The 19,646-nt window shown below is 42.5% G+C and overlaps 1 protein-coding gene across 1 annotated transcript in view; it reads right to left on the bottom strand.

Annotated features, from left to right (window-relative positions):
- cacna1fb (calcium channel, voltage-dependent, L type, alpha 1F subunit) overlaps nt 1-19,646 on the bottom strand; it is a 90,583-nt gene that overhangs the window by 56,881 nt on the left and 14,056 nt on the right. Inside the window, exons 2-11 of the mRNA XM_038721757.1 lie at nt 18,350-18,603; nt 17,283-17,383; nt 16,708-16,813; nt 12,026-12,165; nt 7,221-7,372; nt 6,988-7,140; nt 4,774-4,970; nt 4,579-4,682; nt 3,216-3,367; nt 908-982 (exon numbers count right to left, since the gene is read on the bottom strand). Of these exons, the coding sequence (XP_038577685.1) occupies nt 908-982; nt 3,216-3,367; nt 4,579-4,682; nt 4,774-4,970; nt 6,988-7,140; nt 7,221-7,372; nt 12,026-12,165; nt 16,708-16,813; nt 17,283-17,383; nt 18,350-18,603 (1,434 nt within the window). The remainder of the gene's footprint in view (nt 1-907; nt 983-3,215; nt 3,368-4,578; nt 4,683-4,773; nt 4,971-6,987; nt 7,141-7,220; nt 7,373-12,025; nt 12,166-16,707; nt 16,814-17,282; nt 17,384-18,349; nt 18,604-19,646) is intronic.

Genomic DNA, 19,646 nt, shown 5'->3' with positions numbered 1-19,646 from the left:
TAAAAAAAACATCTTACAAAGATGCTTCAAACTGAATATCAGTGAATCAGAAGGCTGAAAAAAAATCACAGAGCTCTTTTTTTCTAGTAAAGGTGTGAAAACAACATCTCTGAGGCCTCGTCTACACGAACACGGGGATTTTCAAAACTGTGACCGTTTGGCCGTTCGTTCAGACGGAAACGCAGCATCAGGTCGCTGAAACTGGACATTTTTAACAATCCCTGCCGGGCTGACGATTTTAAGAAACGCCGGTTGCAGTGTTGTCGTGTAGAAACCGGAGTTTTTGGCTTGCCGTTATCTGCTGTGTTTGATGTCAGATTGGCGTGCTCTTGGCGCCTGACAGCTGTATTTTTGCATTTTCAGAGATTTTTTTAAAACGAAAGAGGAAAAACTCCGGTTATAAAAATACCTGTACGAGTGGACTAGGCCTGAGTTTTTCAGCAGCTTGTAAACATTAATTATACAACACAGTATAACTGTTATAATAATATAAATAACCGTAATAATCATTATTATGGATTCTGTTATTTGCTTAGACGCAAACATGTACACAGTATTATGTACATATACATACAGCATAAATAACATTCAACACAAAACAACCCATCTTTCTTGTTTTGGCTCAAATGATTTGTAGAATCCTTCTTTGTTCACATCGCCGCCTCTGATTGACAGTTTTCGTGTACTTCCTGTTCAGCTGACTCTGTAGACGTGTTTTCTGATCTGATCTGAATTCAGCTGAAGCGACAGAGAACGTTAAAACCTCCTGATGTGAAACAGGGTCAGATAAATATGAGAGACCCAGATATGAGTGAAGTCTTTCTACATTTAGACTGAAAGAGAGCGCACACACTCCTGCAGCGCTGTGTGTGTGTTAATAATATGATAATAAAGAACGAGCTTTCACCGTGAGTTTCATTGGAGTGACTGAACCACCCAAACTTCCCTCTCTTCTTATCTGACAGATCACCCAGACACGGACCTGAGAGACAGAGAGAAGAAGAAAATATACATTTATGTACTTTCTACATATTTCTAATATTTCTGTCTACATTTTGTCTATTTCATATCGTTCATTAACCTCTTAACATTCCTGTAAAGTTCATGCAAACGCCTCTTCAAGGCAGATCCAGAGTAAACTGAATGTAGTTCTTGAACCATCTGGAGTATCTGCCTGGTTTTGGGCTTCTCTGAAAGAAACACTCTGGGGAGTCAGACCCAAAAGTCAGAATGACTGTAAGAGCTACTGGAATTGATTAATATAAGTTTAAACACACTAAAACTAATACATTTTTAGTTTCCGCTTGAAAATGTTTTCTAACAAATGCATGCAGACAGCTACAGCTGGGAAACCCTGTAGGGCCGCAGCATAAAGCCTTAACCTGTCCAAGTTTAAACTTCACACCAGTACCATGAAAAATGACTTTTTACTTACTTTTACTCAGGTTTTTCTGAGGGTTTGTCTTACGGTGTGTTCACACCGAAAGCGAATCCAGTGTTTTGGGCGGCTTGATTACAAAGTCCATGCAAAGATGCAAAATTCGCTCCGGGCGGCGCGGAAATTCTCTGTATAGTTAATAGAACTAGAATAGTTAATATTTTTGAACTTGGGTGGAATATTTACTTGACACGATCTTGCAAAAGCCTATCAGTGCTGACATTGTCCAAACGTCACCGGCGGCTTCGGAGCGCTGTTTGGAGAGGACCAGGCGAGCGGTGTCCTAACAATCCGCCAGAGCAGCGCTGCAGCTTTGGGACAGATAAAACTCTGTAATCGGTCTGGATTCTGCTCTGACAGCTACGCCGTTTACTCGCGGGAGGAGCTCAGAGTTAACTACTTTTATTAAATTAGCTTTTGACTTTAGTTTTTGGGATTATAACTTGATTTATCTTCACTGGAGCTTTTCGACAGCTAGCTTCATATCTGGTTCCAGTGTTGTTGTTAGCATCGTTAGCTCAGCTGGATTATTACTACATATTTATATAAAAACTGGACAAAGCTGGACATTAGTTGGAGAAAAGGAAGCGAGGAGGTTGAACTACCTGGTGAGTTCAGAAAACTTGTGTCTGTAACTGTTTATTCCAGCTGTCGTTGTACTTTACTGTGAACAGGTTAGCGTAGCATAGCCCTGATCGAACCAAACTCCATTCAGAAAACAAACATTTTAGAAGCCGCTGTCCTGCTGACAGACCTGACAAAGCATCAATTCATATTTAACAAAACAGCATCATGTTCTAGTTATTTCAGCATCAGTTTGATCCATTTATTGCAATTAAATATCAGCAACATGTTTACTTTGGGTTCATATAGCTGAAGTATCCGCGGGCTGTGTTTGTTCACTTAAAACGCGATGTGTGTGTGAACACACAAAATGTCCAGCGGTCAAACTCGCGTGAGTAAAGCGAGGCAAATATTAAATTCGCTTTCAGTGTGAACACACCTTTAGCGTGTTTTTTCTAAAACAGCCCCGCCCCTTGGCGGCAGCTCGACGCAGACGTGTTTTTTTGCTGGTAGATCATGAACTTCCTACTTAAAGCTGGATGTCGTTATATTCAGAATTTCATTGGCTACATGAAGTGCCAGTCATCGGCACAGTTGGTTACAAAATTTTTGGTGTCAGTCGAAAGGTCAGAGTTCAGCGGCTAATTTGAATATAAGATATCATAGTTGTTTACATTCAAATCGGAGTTATTACAGTTACAATGACATACGAGCCGCGTCTGCCGGCAGATATGAAATAATACCGCAGCCGTCCCTGGGGATTTAGTGATGGAATAACATGTTTTGGACTAAATGTTTTTACTGGATTGGATCGTCTGGATCTTTGACAACGTTACAAGACCGTTTTTGTTGGGATATAATCGATCGGTGGATTAAGTTATTGTGAGGCTTCATAGGTGAGTCGTGTCAATTTTGATTGTACTGGTCGGTCTGACAGAGGCGCTGATTGGACCCGCTGTGGTGATTGTATCTTGAAATGGTTTGCATTGGATTTTAGCTTGGGTGGGCTGTTGGAATGTTAAGAGGTTAAAGCAAATTCCTTGTAAATGTAAAAACGTCTGATTCTGATGCATGGGCGCCGAGGTCCAAGAGGCTACACAAACGCACCTGATTCTTGAACTGACATTTCAGTCATCCACTCAATCAGACGTGTGTCACAATGTGCACAACCGGTCAAAACCAGTAACACACACACACAGCGTCTCTGTCTTACGTGGGTTCCCGTCCTCGTCCAGTTCGTCCATGTCTTCGGCCTGAGTGATCCAGTCCATGTATCCACACAGATCCTCCTCCATCTGCTGCTTCTCCCTCAGCTTCTGGAAATCTCCCCGAGCCTTCGCCTTCTCCCTCTCCTTACTGAACTCTCTGCAACGTTCACACGTTAACGCAACATTAACACAACTTTTAAAGGTGAGATCTTTAAGAACTGAGACTCTCCACCTGTTGACTCTGACTCCGGGGACGGTCGAGACACGGCGGGTTCAGGAGAGGCGTGAAGCGGGAGAGGACGAGAGGGGGGTCGGCCATCGTGGAGGTAGACTATTTTCACTTCTAACTCATGAATTAAGGGTAAACTAGAGCTGGTGGTTGTTGCAACAGTGGAACGTGGTTAGTTATATTTAGTTTCTGTAGAGTTTGAATAAAGTTTTAGAAGGTCATGAGTTCAGTGAAAAAGAGAAACTTGAATTCAGAACGTGTGCGGTTTGATTTTTCTGTTTGAGAAGGAAAAAACTTGTGGGAATAATTCCTTTTTGATATTTTGTGAGTCCGGATGTACAAAGTGGTATTAAAAGACAGGACAGGCCTGGGACGGCTGGGTAGGATGTACAGTAGATATCTCTGCAACACAACACACAGACATCTTTGACATAATGTCAGAACTGTTTACGTCCTGTTCATCATGTTGGTTCATTCTTTGAATGTTTGAAACTAAAATTCTGGTCATTCAGTCTGACTTACTTCTGCTGCAAATCTATGTGTAGCCGCACACCCTGCACCGTAGCCTGACGAGCACCTCCCCAAAAATTTAACTACCCTTTCTGGCAACGCAGACCGCAAGAACTGATTGGTTGGCTTGGTAGCATCATTTCCTCCTAGCATCAAGTGCTCCGTGCTTTGAAGCTAGGGGCCAAACCAGCGGCTGTAACACGGTGGATCAGTTTTTTTGAGCATCACATCATCTGCGACATGTTTCACTATCAGGGTTTGATCCGTTCGGTCCGATAACATTTGGAAAGTCTAGAAGAGCTGCATGATTATTATTTTACCCCCATTCAAGTTAGCGGAGGGCTAACAGGAAGTTAGCCGGCTCACTGGCAGAAGTCAACACATTGGAACGTGGAAACCCCACTGCCAGCTACCGTTTTGGTGGCGTAACTGCAGAGCAATTACGTGTGGCTATCTACGAAAGCGTAGACTCGACGCAGAACTATAAATCAGGCTTTACACACTGCACCTTTAGATCTCACACAAACACTCTAAAGTCTCTGTAGACCCGTGGATCTGTAACATGTCCATTTCATTTTAAGAATTTGCTTGTTTAAAGTGAGTTTTTCATGTTGTGAGAGACAACAAACCCGCTGAGGACTCCCAGAACCAGGTTGAGAACGAAGAACGATCCGAAAATCACCAGACTGACAAAATAAACCCAGGGCAGCTCGAACCCTATGGCGTCATTCATCTGCACACACACACAGAGGGTATGTTAGAGTACCTGGTATCTCATGCAGACATGAAGAACAGCAGCCTGATAAACAGAGAGAGCGTTTTACCCAGTAGAGAACGTCCGTCCATCCCTCCATCGTGATGCACTGGAACACGGTCAACATGGCGAAGAAGAAGTTGTCGAAGTTGGTGATTCCTCCGTTGGGACCGTCCCACTTCCCCCGACACTCTGTCCCGTTAACGTTGCACTGACGGCCGTGACCGGCAAACGCACACGGCACCGGGTCGTCCTCCACAAAATTATCTGCAAAATAATAGGATTTTATTAGAACGAGCCAAAAGCTTCACTCGGTCTGTGTGTGCTGACATTTATTGATTTAATTTGATATTTCCTTAAATGTTTCCTCTATTTTTACATTTGATATGTTAGTACATATCAGCCAAATGTGTGACATCAGACTATCTCCATTAAAATATTAATGTTTCGTGCAACATTACTTCATATTTCCTTGTCTTCATTAATAGACATCTGAAACATTGAATTTGTTGTATAGTTTATTTTAAAGATTATGAAGATATTTCCGGCCCTGCGATGGGCTGGCGACCTGTCTAGGATATAGCCCGCCTTTCGCCAAAGTCGGCTGGGATTGGCTCCAGCCCCCCTGCGACCCTGTACGCAGGATAAGCGGTTGACGATGGATGGATGGATGGAAGATATTTCCAGTTGACTCTCCAATTGTCTTCTAGCATTTTATTGTAAATGTTTTCCACATATAGATGTTAATCCTCTGATTCCTCTTACATACCATTGCACAATCCGCCATAGAACATCGACGGCTCCATCGTCACCCCTTTACATAGGACCGCAACCTTGGAGTCATCTTTGACTCCACCCTCTCATTCTTGGCCCAGGACAAAAACTGCCTACCTCAAGAACATTGCACACCTCCGGCCGGACTTATCCTTTACTGCTGCAGAAAAGCTGCTCCAGTCCCTCATCACTTTCAGATTTGGCTACTGCAACAGCATCCTCTATGGTTCACCTGACAAAATCATCATTAAGTTTCAGTACATCCAGAACTAGTGACTTCCACCTGTCGCAGAGATCACATCACCCCCATCATTCACAACCTCTACTGGCTCCCGATTAATTACAGGATCCACTGTAAACTTCTACTCATCAGCTACAAAGCCTTGAACAACCAGGCCCCTCTCTACGTCTCCGACCTCCTCTCCCGCCACACCTGCACCTCAGGTCTGCGGACGCAGCAACACTTAAAAACATCAGGACAAAGCGCCGGTCCTATGGTGACAGGGCACCTACCCTCTGAAATGCCCTCCCTCGCCACATCCGATAGGCTTACTCCATGCCATCTTTCAAACAGGCCCTCAAAACCCACCTTTTCAAGACTATATTGCCCAGTTAACATCCTAGCCCTCTCTCCCTCCTCTTCTTTTAAACCAATTCCTTTTATCTTTCCCTAAATTCCCTACAGGCCCCATCCACACTACTCAGTTAAAAAAAGAGTTTTAAAACGATATAATCTCTGTCCACAGCAGCGTTTTAGCTACGTATCAGAATTGATCTCCGTCTATTGTAACACGACTGAAACCGCACATCTAGTGGCCGTTCACATACTCTGGGCATGCACGTCCCGGTGTAAACATGAAGCAGATGGTCTATTCTGTAGTTACAGAAGACTTGGCGAAAGAATAAAGAAATACAGACAAAGAACTAGAAAGATTTTTTTTTTTTGCATGGACCAACAACAAGCTGGGAATGAATACTGAAAATAACACAGGAGTTTAAATCGACTGTGGTGGCAGAAAACAGACTTGGAGTCGTCGCAAAGTAAACGACAACATGCACAGTATGTGTAGGCTGTAGGTGTTATTTGCACGGTACAAACTTTTTAAATAAAAATACCAAATCAAAAACTATATCAGTAGCATCGTGTTTCTGGTTTGCATGACTGATAACAGCCAATCAGAGAGCCAAACGTGAGCGTGTGTGTCCTCCGTTTTTGCCCATCCGCACTAAAACGCTACCCAGAGTCTTAAAACGAAAAACGGGGCCGGCAGCGTTTTCAAACTTCTCCATTTTAGGTCTTTGTTTTCGCGGTTTTAGTCTGGACGGGAGGTGCAAACGTAGCAAAAGGTCTCCATTTTTAAATAAAAACGCAGAAGTGTGGATGGAGCCTAAGTCACCAAAGCAAATTCCTTGTATGTGTAAACTTATTTGGAAATAAAGCTGTTTCTGATTCTGATGAGAGACTTGGCCTGTATATTGTGTGTGTGTGTGTGTGTGTGTGTGTGTGTACCTAGTCCTATGTAGTAGCAGGTCTTGTGCATGCGTCCTATGAAGAGCTCCAGACCGATGATGGCGTAGATGATGATGACAAAGAGAACCAGCAGAGCGATGTGGAGTAGAGGAACCATTGCCTTCATGATGGAGTTCAACACAATCTGCAGACCTGACAGATACACAAAGCTTTACCCGCGTACAACCACACACACGTACACACACACACTTCCTCCAGTCCAGTAAACTCACTGGGAACTCCAGAAACCAGTCTGAGGGGCCTCAGGACTCTGAAGGCTCTTAGAGCTTTGACGTCCAGACCTCCAGGTTTCCCCGGCACATGATGACTGGTCGCCTGCTCGCCAGATTTATGAGTCATCGTCTCCAAGACAACGCTGAACAACCTGCACAAACAACAACAAAAACAAAAAGAAGAAGAGGGAGACCAAAGTTTAAGATCCAGCTCATCAAAAATTAAGCCTCAGTTTCCGGATTAAAAAAAGGCAGAAACACTTCCACACAGCCAATACAAGCTGACGTAACAAAGATGACAGAGTGATGTACAGCATGGTGTCGTCTGCATAACGGTGGACATGAGTGTGGAAATATATCTTTTGTTTTTTCTATATAAGAAATCCAGCTCACGCACATATGATGTCAGGAATGGTCTTTCTTTGTCAGAACTAATTACTAACACCATTATGGTGATTTTGATGTTTATTGTGTAAAAGTTATTTTGAAAATCTAACATAAAGATGTTGTTAATGTGAATGTTGTCTTGTTTTTTGCAACAAGTCCTACAACCTAAATGACAACATAGGCTGTTTGGCCATGCCTCCCCAAACGACACATATGAGCATTAACTGCGTTACGTAAGTCACATGACCTACGTCACATGATATTAAACATGTTGTGAAATGGTCACAGTTTGGTCAGGTTAAGGAAATCGTCGTGGTTTGGGTTAAAGTAAGTAAATTGCGTAAGTCATTTGACGGAAGGCAGTAATGCTATTTAAGTTAATACTCAAAATAACTCAACATTTACTTGGTTTCACACAGGACTCAAACACAGTTCTCCGAAATGACAGTCTGAGGTTTGACCCATCCATCTCCTTATGGGCACTTTCTGCTTATTTATAATACGACACCCAACTTCCTCCTTTGCTACCGTTGTACAGACACAAACATAAATATGTGACGTAATAAGGTACTGCACAAACAACCTATATTGTCATTTTTCCAGTGAGAAAATGTACAACAAAAATCTTTGGGAAGCACTGCACTAAACAGCAGCAGAGTCCTGTTGCCAACCCAAACTATTTAAAATGTTATAATGAACTGCATGGAAGGACAAGATCAGATCGAAATTAAAGGCGTGCACTTTTAAAACAGAAGCAAAAAAATCAGTGTGTTTGATCAGAGCTGTTTTTGCTCTGTGATTAGTTCTTAAACCAGATATGAAACTTTTATTTTTTCCACTATGTCAAGTCAAAACACTAAAAGAACCCCTCAGTGTCCCACATTCAGCCGCCTCTCGGTGCATCATCTCTGACTGCAAAGTGGAACAGAGTGTCCTTGGGCAGCTCTACAACGACAACGGGCTTCATCATCATCGCCCCGAGGTCGTGCTGAGTCACGTCACTGTCCTGCAGCGAGGACATAAACCAACATGGAGGACTCATAGTGACCTGAGCAGGTGACTCTGACCCTCATTAAAACCTTTATTTCTTGTGTCCCTGTCTGTTTTCTGTTTCAATCTGTACTTCCTCCATGTTTCCCTGATGTCCTGATAAATTTAGTATAACATTTCGACAGCAGCAGGGGGAAGTCACACTTGCTGCTCTGTGACAACACTTTGCCTGCCTTCTAACTACGTTGTTTTCTGTATTATTGTGATTGCTGTCCAGGATTGAAATGCAACACTTCACACACAATTGAGACTGAATTGAAAGTTTCACTGACAGCATACATAAAATTATAAATTAAACAGGGAAAGAAAGTATTAACTGAGCACAGCAGAGTGGTGAGGATGATTTAACTGAATTGACATTATACTGAATTTATCATGTGACATAGGGCGAGTTCACACCGACCTTGTTTGTCCGGTTTAAATTAACCCTGGAGCGTTTACCCCCTTGGTGTGGTTTGTCTGGATTGATGGGAACGCCAGACTCAAGCTCTGGTGCGAACCAAACAACCGCTCGGAACTCGGAAGTCAACCTGTTCTCATTCCCCGACTCGTCACATAATGTTTCAAAATGGCAACGCTTCGAAACACTAGCGTTATTGTATATTTATTGTTGCTAACTTGACCGCGAAGCCTAAAAGCCTAATAATGACGCTAAAGCGGTACCATGGCCGCCAAAGGGCCTTGACCGCGTCGTCAATATGTGATGAGTTGGGAGTGAGAACGTGTAGCTGGAGAAGTTTATATCTGGTGTGAACACCATTCAAACCAGTAACAAGAAATGTCCTGTTGAATGTGTCATTTCATTGGTTAAAAAACTTTTTCTCTTCCTGTTTTGGTGACTGGTTATCTAGAATCAAAATGTCAACTAGCCTGGGACAAACCTGGACTCAGGATGAAGTGTGCTGCCTCCTGATTATTTGGGCTAAAGAGAACATTTTTTAGTTACTACAGATGCTGCAGAAGAACTCGGAGGTATTACTGTTTCACGGCCTGAAGCAAGGCATCCTCAACACCAGAGTCGGGGTTAAATTCCCTGTTTCACAGCAGTGACTCTGTTTATGTGGTGACAGCTGAGTTTATTGTAGGAGGGTGGGTGTGTATATTTAGTTGCTGTGTACAGTGATCACGGTCAGCTGTCACATACACTCAACACAAAAACACTAAAATGAGATAAATTGTGGCGTCGCTGGAGGGTTTGTTCCTTCACTGACCACAGAGTTTACTGCAGTCAGATGCGATTTACTGCTACAACTCTTTGAAAACTGCTTCAACTACACAGAGAGACTCAGCACAGAGTCAAACACAGGACAAGACCCGAGAACCCTAAAGAGAAGACCAAGAAATAAAGGGAGGACCAGAAAGAGATAACCAGGTTCTAAAGACAGGACCGGGATATAAAGAGAGAACCAGAGTCTACTGAAATAACCAGGTTCTATAAAGAGGACCATCCACAGAAGGTTAAAATCAAGGGCAACTGGACTTGGTTGAAGATACTGGAAGATGTTTTGTCCCTCATCCAAAGGACTTCTTCAGTTCTGACTGACTGGCAGGGAAACTCTATTTAAAGCTATTTAACCTCAGTGGGGCCGTATGTCAGGATCGTTGATACCGCTGGTTCGTTAGTGCTCCTGGCTGTTGTAACGACAGTCGTTATGCTCGTTAGGACTACCTGAGGCCAAGACTGAACGACCATGAGGTTAAATAGCTGAGTTTCCCTAACAGTCAGTCAGAATTGAAGAAGTCCTTTGGATGAGGGACAAAAAGTCTTCTAGTATCTTCAACCAAGTCCAGTTGCCCTTTTAACCTTCTTTGGATAACTATAACCTGGATAACTGAGAATCTTCACAGACATAAAGAGAACCAGGAATTAAGGACAGGACCAGGGTATGAAGAGAAAACCTGAGTCTACAGAAATACCAGGATCAAAAGAAAAGGCCAGAGTCTAAAAAAAGAATGGATATAAAGAGAGAGACAGGAACTAAAGAGATAACCTTAGTCTAAAGAAAGAACCAGAGTCTACAGAAATAACCAGGATCTAAAGAATGAGCCACAAACTAAAGAGGACCAGACTCTATAAAGAGAGGACCAGGATATGAACAGAAAACCAGAGTCTACAGAATGAACCAGGGTCTAAAGAAACAGCTACAGACTAAAGAGAGAACCAGGAATTAAAGAAAGAACCAGATAATAACACAGGATAAAACCACGATCTAAAAATAGAACCAGTCTATAGAAAGAACCGGGTCTAAAGGAAGAAACAGGACATAAAGAGAGGACCCCATTTAAAAAGAGAAACAGAAAACCGTCTGAAGACAGACCAACAAAAAGTGAGATGCTAGAGGGAACATCTTATGACAGCACAAATGTCTAAAGAGAACCAAAGTCTAAGGGGAGGACTTCCATGTATGTAGAGAATCATCATCTAGAGATATAAAAAGAGAACCAGGATCCAAAGAGAAAACTAGCATATAACATAAGAACCATGATTTTTTTTTAAAGAACCACGATCTAAAGAGAAAACTGGAATATAAAGCGATAACCAAGATATATCAAACGAACCAGGATCTAATGAGAGAACCACAATCTAAAGAAAGAACCGAGATCCAAAGAGAAAACCAGCACATGACAAAAGGACCAGGATCTAAAGAGAGAACTAGAGTCTAAAGAAAGAACCAGGATCTAAAGACAGAACCAGGATCTAATGAGAGAATCACAATCTAAAGAAAGAACCGAGATCCAAAGAGAAAACCAGCACATAACAAAAGGACCAGGATCTAAAGAGAGAACTAGAGTCTAAAGAAAGAACCAGGATCTAAAGACAGAACCAGGATCTAATGAGAGAACCACAATCTAAAGAAAGAACCGAGATCCAAAGAGAAAACCAGCACATGACAAAAGGACCAGGATCTAAAGAGAGAACTAGAGTCTAAAGAAAGAACCAGGATCTAAAGACAGAACCAGGATCTAATGAGAGAACCACAATCTAAAGAAAGAACCGAGATCCAAAGAGAAAACCAGCACATAACAAAAGGACCAGGATCTAAAGAACAACCTGGAAAGGGAGAACAGTATCTAAACAAGTGTTTCTCAAACTTCTTCTGTCACGCCCCCTTCAGAAGGCCAAAAAAGGTTCATCAATCATTGATCATGATTGAAATAAACTAAACATTCAGGTTAGCAAGATAGCTTTGCTAGCATCAGAGCACTTTTTAATATGTCACCACATGAATCATATTCATGTAACTGTGGGTCTTCTCAACATCCCCCAGTTTCAGAACCACTGGTCTAAACAGAGTACCGACGCTTCCATTGGTTCTTTTGAATTGAATTGAATTGAATAAATTGAATTAAAATTCTTGTTTTCTCACCCAACGATGACGATGACGAAGTCGAGCAAGTTCCATCCATTGCGGATGTAGGAGCTGGGGTGCATCACCAGACCGTAGGCCAGGATCTTCAGGAAGGTCTCCACAGTGAAGATGATGAGGAAGATGTACTCCACTTGTTCCTGAAACACAGAGGGAACATGTTCCATTCAAACCACAGAATATCACTGAACACTCCTCTGGAACCAGGAAACTAAAGAGAGAACCAAAGACTACAGAAAGAACCAGGATCTAAAGACAGAACCAGAATCTTTAGAGAGAACAAGGAATTAAAGACAGATAACCAGGAAACTAAAGACAGAACCAGAGTCTACAGAAAGAACCAGGATCTATAAAGAGAACAAGTAAAGAGAGAACCAGAGTCTACAGAAACAACCACGATCTAAAGAGAGAACCAGAGTCTACAGAAACAACCACGATCTAAAGAGAGAACCAGAATCTATAAAGAGAACAAGGAACTGAAGAAAGAACCAGAGTCTGAGGAGAGAACCAGGGAACTAAAGAGAGAACAACAGTCTGAGGAGAGGACCAGGACAAAAAAAGAATCAGGATCTAAGAGAGAGACCTGGATCTGATAATGTTTCAAGGTTCAAGGTTCAGCTTTATCGTGCACGCTGAAATTAGCCCCACTACACTCAGAACGTATGAATGTATTCAGATACTATTAAATTAGATAAATCAGTAGACCAGAAGAGAGTAAATAAAAGTAGCACTAAAGAAGGAAATCAGCCAACACATCCTGATCAGACTTCTAACTGTGCACATGCGGCACAGACAGCAGCGGAGTGAGAACACGTGTTGTTTTGTAATTTGGGTGAACTGAACCTTTAATGATCTCTGAAGGGAGGCCTGAATGCTGGAGGACATTTATAAGGTGTTTTACACACAGACCGAAAGCTGGGGTTTGTGTGTGACCTGGCTTTGAGAGCATTTCAGAGGATTACTAATCTGTCATCATCCCTGCACCACAAACACACAACCAGCGCTGGTCTTTCCATACCATGGAGGACTCTCACTGACTCAGTGCATCGCCTGCCCCTCGCATCAGCCATCACGTTTACGTGTCTAACACCAACCCTTTCATCAACCTTGAGAGCAAACAGCCCTTTGACGAAGTGAGAACCAGGCAAAATGTCTTCAGTCCCAAAATCTAAAACGCAAATTGGTCCTCACAAACACAGATGTACAACACACACACAAACACTGGCGTCCGGCTCTCATCTCGTTCTGTTGTCGTTCCGCCTCCTCTCGGCTCTAAATCTCTCTGCTAGCTGCAAATGGAAAAACTGGGAATCAAACCAGTAGCAGGGCTCACACTCTTATCTAGAGATCATTTTCCAGAGATGATCTTAGCTGCTGACAGACAGGGATCACGACACACTGATAAGTTTAAAGATGTACAGTCAGTGGCTATAACTGATCTATGGAATCATCTATTACATGCATAGAAATGAGGACAAAATTGATCTTGCCTTGTTTTAATGCTCTGTTTTAATACGGTTATCATAGAACTGCCCTTGTATTTTTTGTTTCTTTTGGAAAGCCATGTTCAATGCTTGGCCAACCCGTTCTCCCTCCCCGACTCGTCACATATGGACGCATGGTCAAGACCCATCGGCGTCAGTTTGTAACGCACTGGGGATCCTTGTAGCGTCATAGTTCAGCGCAGTGGGGGAAACCCTGTAGTGTCAGTTTGTGACGGTAAAGGCAGGTATATGATATTTAACAGAAAAGACTGAATAAGGAGGAGGATGGGGTGGATGGAGGGCCAGAACCAAGACCGGAGACTGGGGTTCGTGTCCCGTGTTAAATATTTTTTAGAAGTTACATGAGCTATGTAAATTGACGTAAGTGACGTAAGTTAATTTATTTATTCTGAAAGTCTAACCGGACGTTGCATATTTTTTGTTGCTAATCGTTGCTAACTTTACAGCGGAGCCTTAAACGTCTAAAAATGACGCTAAAGGGCCTCGACCACGTGTCAGTATGTGGTGAGTCAGGAGTGAGAATGTGTTGGTGAGGTATGTTCAGCGGCGTCACCACGTCCACCAGGGATTCATCATGAACTTCCTTATAGTATTTGTAATTAAGAGAATTTGAGAAATGTGACACTGTTACAGGCCTGTAGTAGCGGCTCTGCAGCGACTATCATTGGTGTTGGACAGATCAAAGATGGAAAAGTCAGAGGATCACCAGAGTTACTACAGTTCATCCTGAGCAAGACAGGAATAAACCATACTCAGTCACAATCCATCCAATAGCTGTTGAGATACTGAAGTCTGGAACAAAGTGGTAGACTGACAGATATAATCCCAGAGGGCACGGCAGTAGTGTTGCTAAAACAGCCCACCACAAACAGCATCAAAAATGTGGTTTGACATAATGAAACTCTGAAGCTGATATATTTAAAAAGTACAAACAGAAGTAGTTTTGTAGGTCACATTTCTACTTGTTCGCTCAGGAAGGAGATGCTTCTCTTATCTTTTCCTCCACTCGCTTATCTGCTGTAGTCGTCTTCTTTCACGCGATCGTGTGAGAGAAAAGCAAAGTGAGCACGCAAGAACGAACAACACACACACACAGTCGGGCCGTCACTTCAATAAAGGACAACTTCATGAACAGTGTTTACAGTGAAACTGTAACTAGAGGTCGAGAGACATCGACATGAAGAGGTGAGAGAGAGAGCTGAACCATCAGAGCAGAAACAGCTGATCAGATCTGATCACAGACCTGTCAATCATTTACTGTATCTATCTGTGACCTTTGACCTTTACAGCAGGAGCAGTGAGGAGTGCTTCATTACACATTATCAATGTGTTACTAACTATGTCTCCTCCTGCAGACAGAAGTGGAGGCTCCTGTACAAACAGATACTGAATGGCAAGATAATAAAACACAGCTGTAATGATACACACAGGGCAGCAGGGCTGCAGCTTCTGTGGCCGCTGAGAGTGAAACCCGGGTGTGGGAGGAGTTCAGGGAGGCTATGGAGAAGGGCTTTCGGTTGGCCTCAAGGAAGTTCTGGCAACTTAGGGAGGGAAAGCAGGGCTCAGGCTGAGCTGAACTGGGGAGGATAACCACTGCCCCAGACTGGAAATATTGTGGAGTGGTGGAAGGAGCATTTGAGGAGCTCTGAACCCGAGCAACAATTCCTCTGAGGAGGAGGCAGAAGAAACGGGGGGAAAACCTCAGTGAGATTCCGGAGGAGAAACGCGGATTCTGTCCTGGCCTTGGACCAGTGGACCAGCTCTGCGAGGTTGTTATAGGGGTCATGGAAGTTTGAGCATCCATCCATCTATCGTCAACCGCTTACCCTGCGTACAGGGTCGCGGGGGCCAGGAGGCCAATCCCAGCTGACATCGGCCGAAAGGCGGGGTACACCCTGGACAGGTTGCCAGTCCATCGCAGGGCCACACATAGACAAACAACCAGTCACACTCACACCTAAAGACAATTTAGGACAATCAACCTAGTCCGCATGTCTTTGGATGGTGGGAGGAAGCGCTATCCACCGGAACACCGTGCCGCCCGCAAGTTTGACCATCCAGTCTAAATGTGCTTTGTGGACTTGGAGAAGGCTTATGGCCGTGTGCCCTGGGGAATCCTGCAGGGGGTAGTGCAGGAGTATAGGGCCTAAATGCACGTAGCATGTACGAAAATCCTGCAGTACTGCAGACACTGTGTACTAGATGTGTCATAATGCAAAAACTTAAAGTTACTCTTTGAGCCAGTGCTAAAACTATCCTTAGAATTCAATAAATCAATAAAATCATATACCTTGAAAGCCACTTCTGAATAAGATAACGATTGGATTTGTTAACATTTAACCCCTGACAAATCTTTAAACCAAAGCTAACTGCTACTAAAAACACAATGTCTCCTTTTTACATTGCTATTTCAACACCTGTTCAATAAATAAGACAACACATCAGACAAATCAGACAAACTTGGACTTATTATTATTTATACTTAGCTAGGCTAACAGTTTCTCCCCGCTGCCAGTCTTATGCTAGTTAGCTGCTTCAGTTAGCTTAACCTGATGATACACGGGGCAACTTTTTGAGCAAAGTTGCTGGGCTATCTTGCTGGTGGCAAGTCCAACTATGTTTTGAACGGATAGCGGCGGGACGGGGCAAGTGGCGGTGTGATGGGGGAAGGGGATTACCGTAGTAATCTTTACTCATTACCGTGTATTATCAACTTTACAGTTAGCTGGTCCAGTTAGCTTAGTCAGAGGTTTCTTATCTGTGTGTCCAGTACAGGTCCAGATCCAGGACAGGTTTAGCCTAGCTTAGCATTAAGACTGGAAGCACTGGGAAACTGCTGACCTAGCTCCATTAAGATCAAATCTTTCAATGGCTCCAAAGCTTAACATCTGCTGGATAATTTCTTTATTTTAACAACATTTAACAGTATTTCTGTGATGTGAAACCACAAGGTGTAAGATTCTAGGCACCTGGAACAACACACAGGAACAAACACACTAACCTGAGGCTGAAATGTTAACGCCACCTGCGTCTGTTCACCTCAGACAAACTCAAACCCAAACCTCCAGCTCCTCTTTACAGCCACTGAAATGTTCTCATATTCTTTATTTATTCATTCAATGTCTTTATTTGTGTATTTAAATGTGTTTAACTGTGTAGTTGTGTAATTAATCTCACCAGGTCGTGGTTGGTGGAGTTGGAGTCATCCTCAGGAAACGGTTTAGAAACTCCCAGAGCGACACAGTTAGCAAAGATGGCTAACAGAATGAAGATATCAAACGGTCTGAGAGACACGTTAAGGAAGCTCAGCAGGGACAAAAAACAACATTTCAGCCATCTGATTATTCCACAAGTCTTTTTTACATGCTGTTAAATGTGCTACAGCTCAAAGCTAATCAGCTAACTAGCCTGCAAAGTGATTGCATTTACTTTTCCCTGGTGAATGTTTGTCGGCTTCTTCACGACAAGACGTGTGTTCGTGTTTGTTAGTAATACAAAAAGGAGACTTTAGCATGAAGCTAATGTGGTCGTTCAGAGTCTGTGGCTCAGCAGGCTGCTGATTGGTTCTGTGTGACTGTCTGCTCTGCCTATGATACAATGCAGATGTTGCAGCTTTATTCTGCATTTGATTGGGTGAATCGAAATAACCATCTACATAGACGACCTAATGACCATCGTATCAATGTAAACTAAGGGACAAGTTCAGTAAACTGGTACAAAGCTGACAGCTGACTGGTCAGATTTCAGGATACTTCCACTCGACGATAGAGAGAGCGGCTCGTCTGATTGGATTGTTGAGTTTCAGACAGAACAGCGCTCTGGGAGCTCGCTGGACCTGATTACTGCCTTGGACCTGAGGGGGAAGAGTAAGGACATCATCAACATCATCACCTGTTTGTTAGCGTGTTGCCTCTCTGTCTCGCCTGTTTGTTAGTGTGTTGTCTCTCTGTCTCGCCTGTTAGTTAGCGTGTTGTCTCTCTGTCTCGCCTGTTTGTTAACGTGTTGCCTCTCTGTCTCGCATGTTAGATAGCGTGTTGTCTCTCTGTCTCGCCTGTTTGTTAGCGTGTTGCCTCTCTGTCTCGCATGTTAGTTAGCGTGTTGTCTCTCTGTCTCACCTGTTTGTTAGCGTGTTGCCTCTCTGTCTGGCCTGTTTGTTAGCGTGTTGCCTCTCTGTCTCGCATGTTAGTTAGCGTGTTGCCTCTCTGTCTCGCCTGTTTGTTAGCGTGTTGCCTCTCTGTCAGGCCTGTTTGTTAGCGTGTTGCCTCTCTGTCTCGCATGTTAGTTAGCGTGTTGCCTCTCTGTCTCGCCTGTTTGTTAGTGTGTTGTCTCTCTGTCTCGCCTGTTTGTTAACGTGTTGCCTCTCTGTCTGGCCTGTTTGTTAGCGTGTTGCCTCTCTGTCTGGCCTGTTTGTTAGCGTGTTGTCTCTCTGTCTGGCCTGTTTGTTAGCGTGTTGTCTCTCTGTCTGGCCTGTTTGTTAGCGTGTTGTCTCTCTGTCTGGCCTGTTTCTTAGCGTGTTGCCTCTCTGTCTGGCCTGTTTGTTAGCGTGTTGCCTCTCTGTCTCGCCTGTTTGTTAGCGTGTTGTCTCTCTGTCTGGCCTGTTTGTTAGCGTGTTGTCTCTCTGTCTGACCTGTTTGTTAGCGTGTTGCCTCTCTGTCTCGCATGTTAGTTAGCGTGTTGCCTCTCTGTCTGGCCTGTTTGTTAGCGTGTTGCCTCTCTGTCTCGCCTGTTTCGTAGCGTGTTGCCTCTCTGTCTGGCCTGTTTGTTAGCGTGTTGCCTCTCTGTCTCGCATGTTTGTTAGCGTGTTGATTCTCTGTCTCACCTGTTTCTTAGCATGTTGTCCTCTCCTCCTTTGTGTTCCAGTTGAACTTGTGGTCGAGTGAAGTGTGTCGGTTCGTTTCATCCTCACTCCTCCATCGTCCTCACCGTCCAGCTCTTCATCCCAGTCTGGATCCCTCTCCTCTCCTCCTCCATCTCCTCCTCCTCCATCCTCCTCTCCTCCCTCCTCCTCTTCCTCACCCTCACCTCCTCCCTCCTCCCCATCTACTGCGTTGGTGTACCCATTACGACCAGCACCTGACAGACAGACAGAGAAGATGCAATTACTCTCAATGTAGAGCTTCTAAATATATTTAATATTTTCTGAAACGTGTTTGTTGTACTCACATTAAGTGAATATAGTTGAAGGAGAACTGACTGACTAAAACTAACTGTATACAAAGTAGTTAAAAATAGCTAACGTTATATAAGGCTAAAGTATTAAAACTAACTGTTTATAAAGTAGTTAGAAATAGCTAACTTCATGTAACATTAAAGTAGTAAAACTAACAGTTTATAAAGTAGTTAAAACTAACTAACTTTATATAAGGTTAAAGTATTAAAACTAACAGTTTATAAAGTAGTTAGAAATAGCTAACCTTATATAAGGTTAAAGTAATAAAACTAACTGTTTATAAAGTAGTTAAAACTAACTAACTTCATATAGTGTTAAAGTAGTAAAACTAAATGTATATAAAGTAGTTAAAACTAACTAACTTCATATAGCGTTAAAGTAGTAAAACTAACTGTATACAAAGTAGTTAAAAATAGCTAACATTATATAAGGTTAAAGTATTAAAACTAACTGTTTATAAAGTTGTTAGAAATAGCTAACTTCATGTAAGGTTAAAGTAGTAAAACTAACTGTATATAAAGTAGTTAAAACTAACTAACTTCATATAACGTTAAAGAAGTAAAACTAACTGTTTATAAAGTTGTTAGAAATAGCTAACTTTATATAACGTTAAAGTAGTAAAAACTAACTGTGTATAAAGTTGTTGGAAATAGTTAACTTTATATCAGGTTAAAGTAGTAAAACTAACTGTATATAAAGTAGTTATAAATAGCTAACTTTATATAAGGTTAAAGTAGTAAAACTAACTGTATATAAAGTAGTTAGAAATAGCTAATTTTATATAAGGTTAAAGTAGTAAAACTAACTGTATATAAAGTTATTAGAAATAGCTAACCTTATATAAGGTTAAAGTAGTAAAACTAACTGTATATAAAGTAGTTAAAACTAACTAACTTCATATAACCTTAAAGAAGTAAAACTATCTGTGTATAAAGTTGTTAGAAAT

Source organism: Micropterus salmoides, unplaced genomic scaffold, assembly GCF_014851395.1.
Source record: "Micropterus salmoides isolate LMB-PRFRI ecotype aquatic unplaced genomic scaffold, ASM1485139v1 Ms_hic_scaffold_16, whole genome shotgun sequence".
Taxonomy (NCBI): domain Eukaryota; kingdom Metazoa; phylum Chordata; class Actinopteri; order Centrarchiformes; family Centrarchidae; genus Micropterus; species Micropterus salmoides.
Note: the sequence above shows the minus strand (reverse complement) of the source record. Positions and strands in the feature narration are given on the sequence as shown.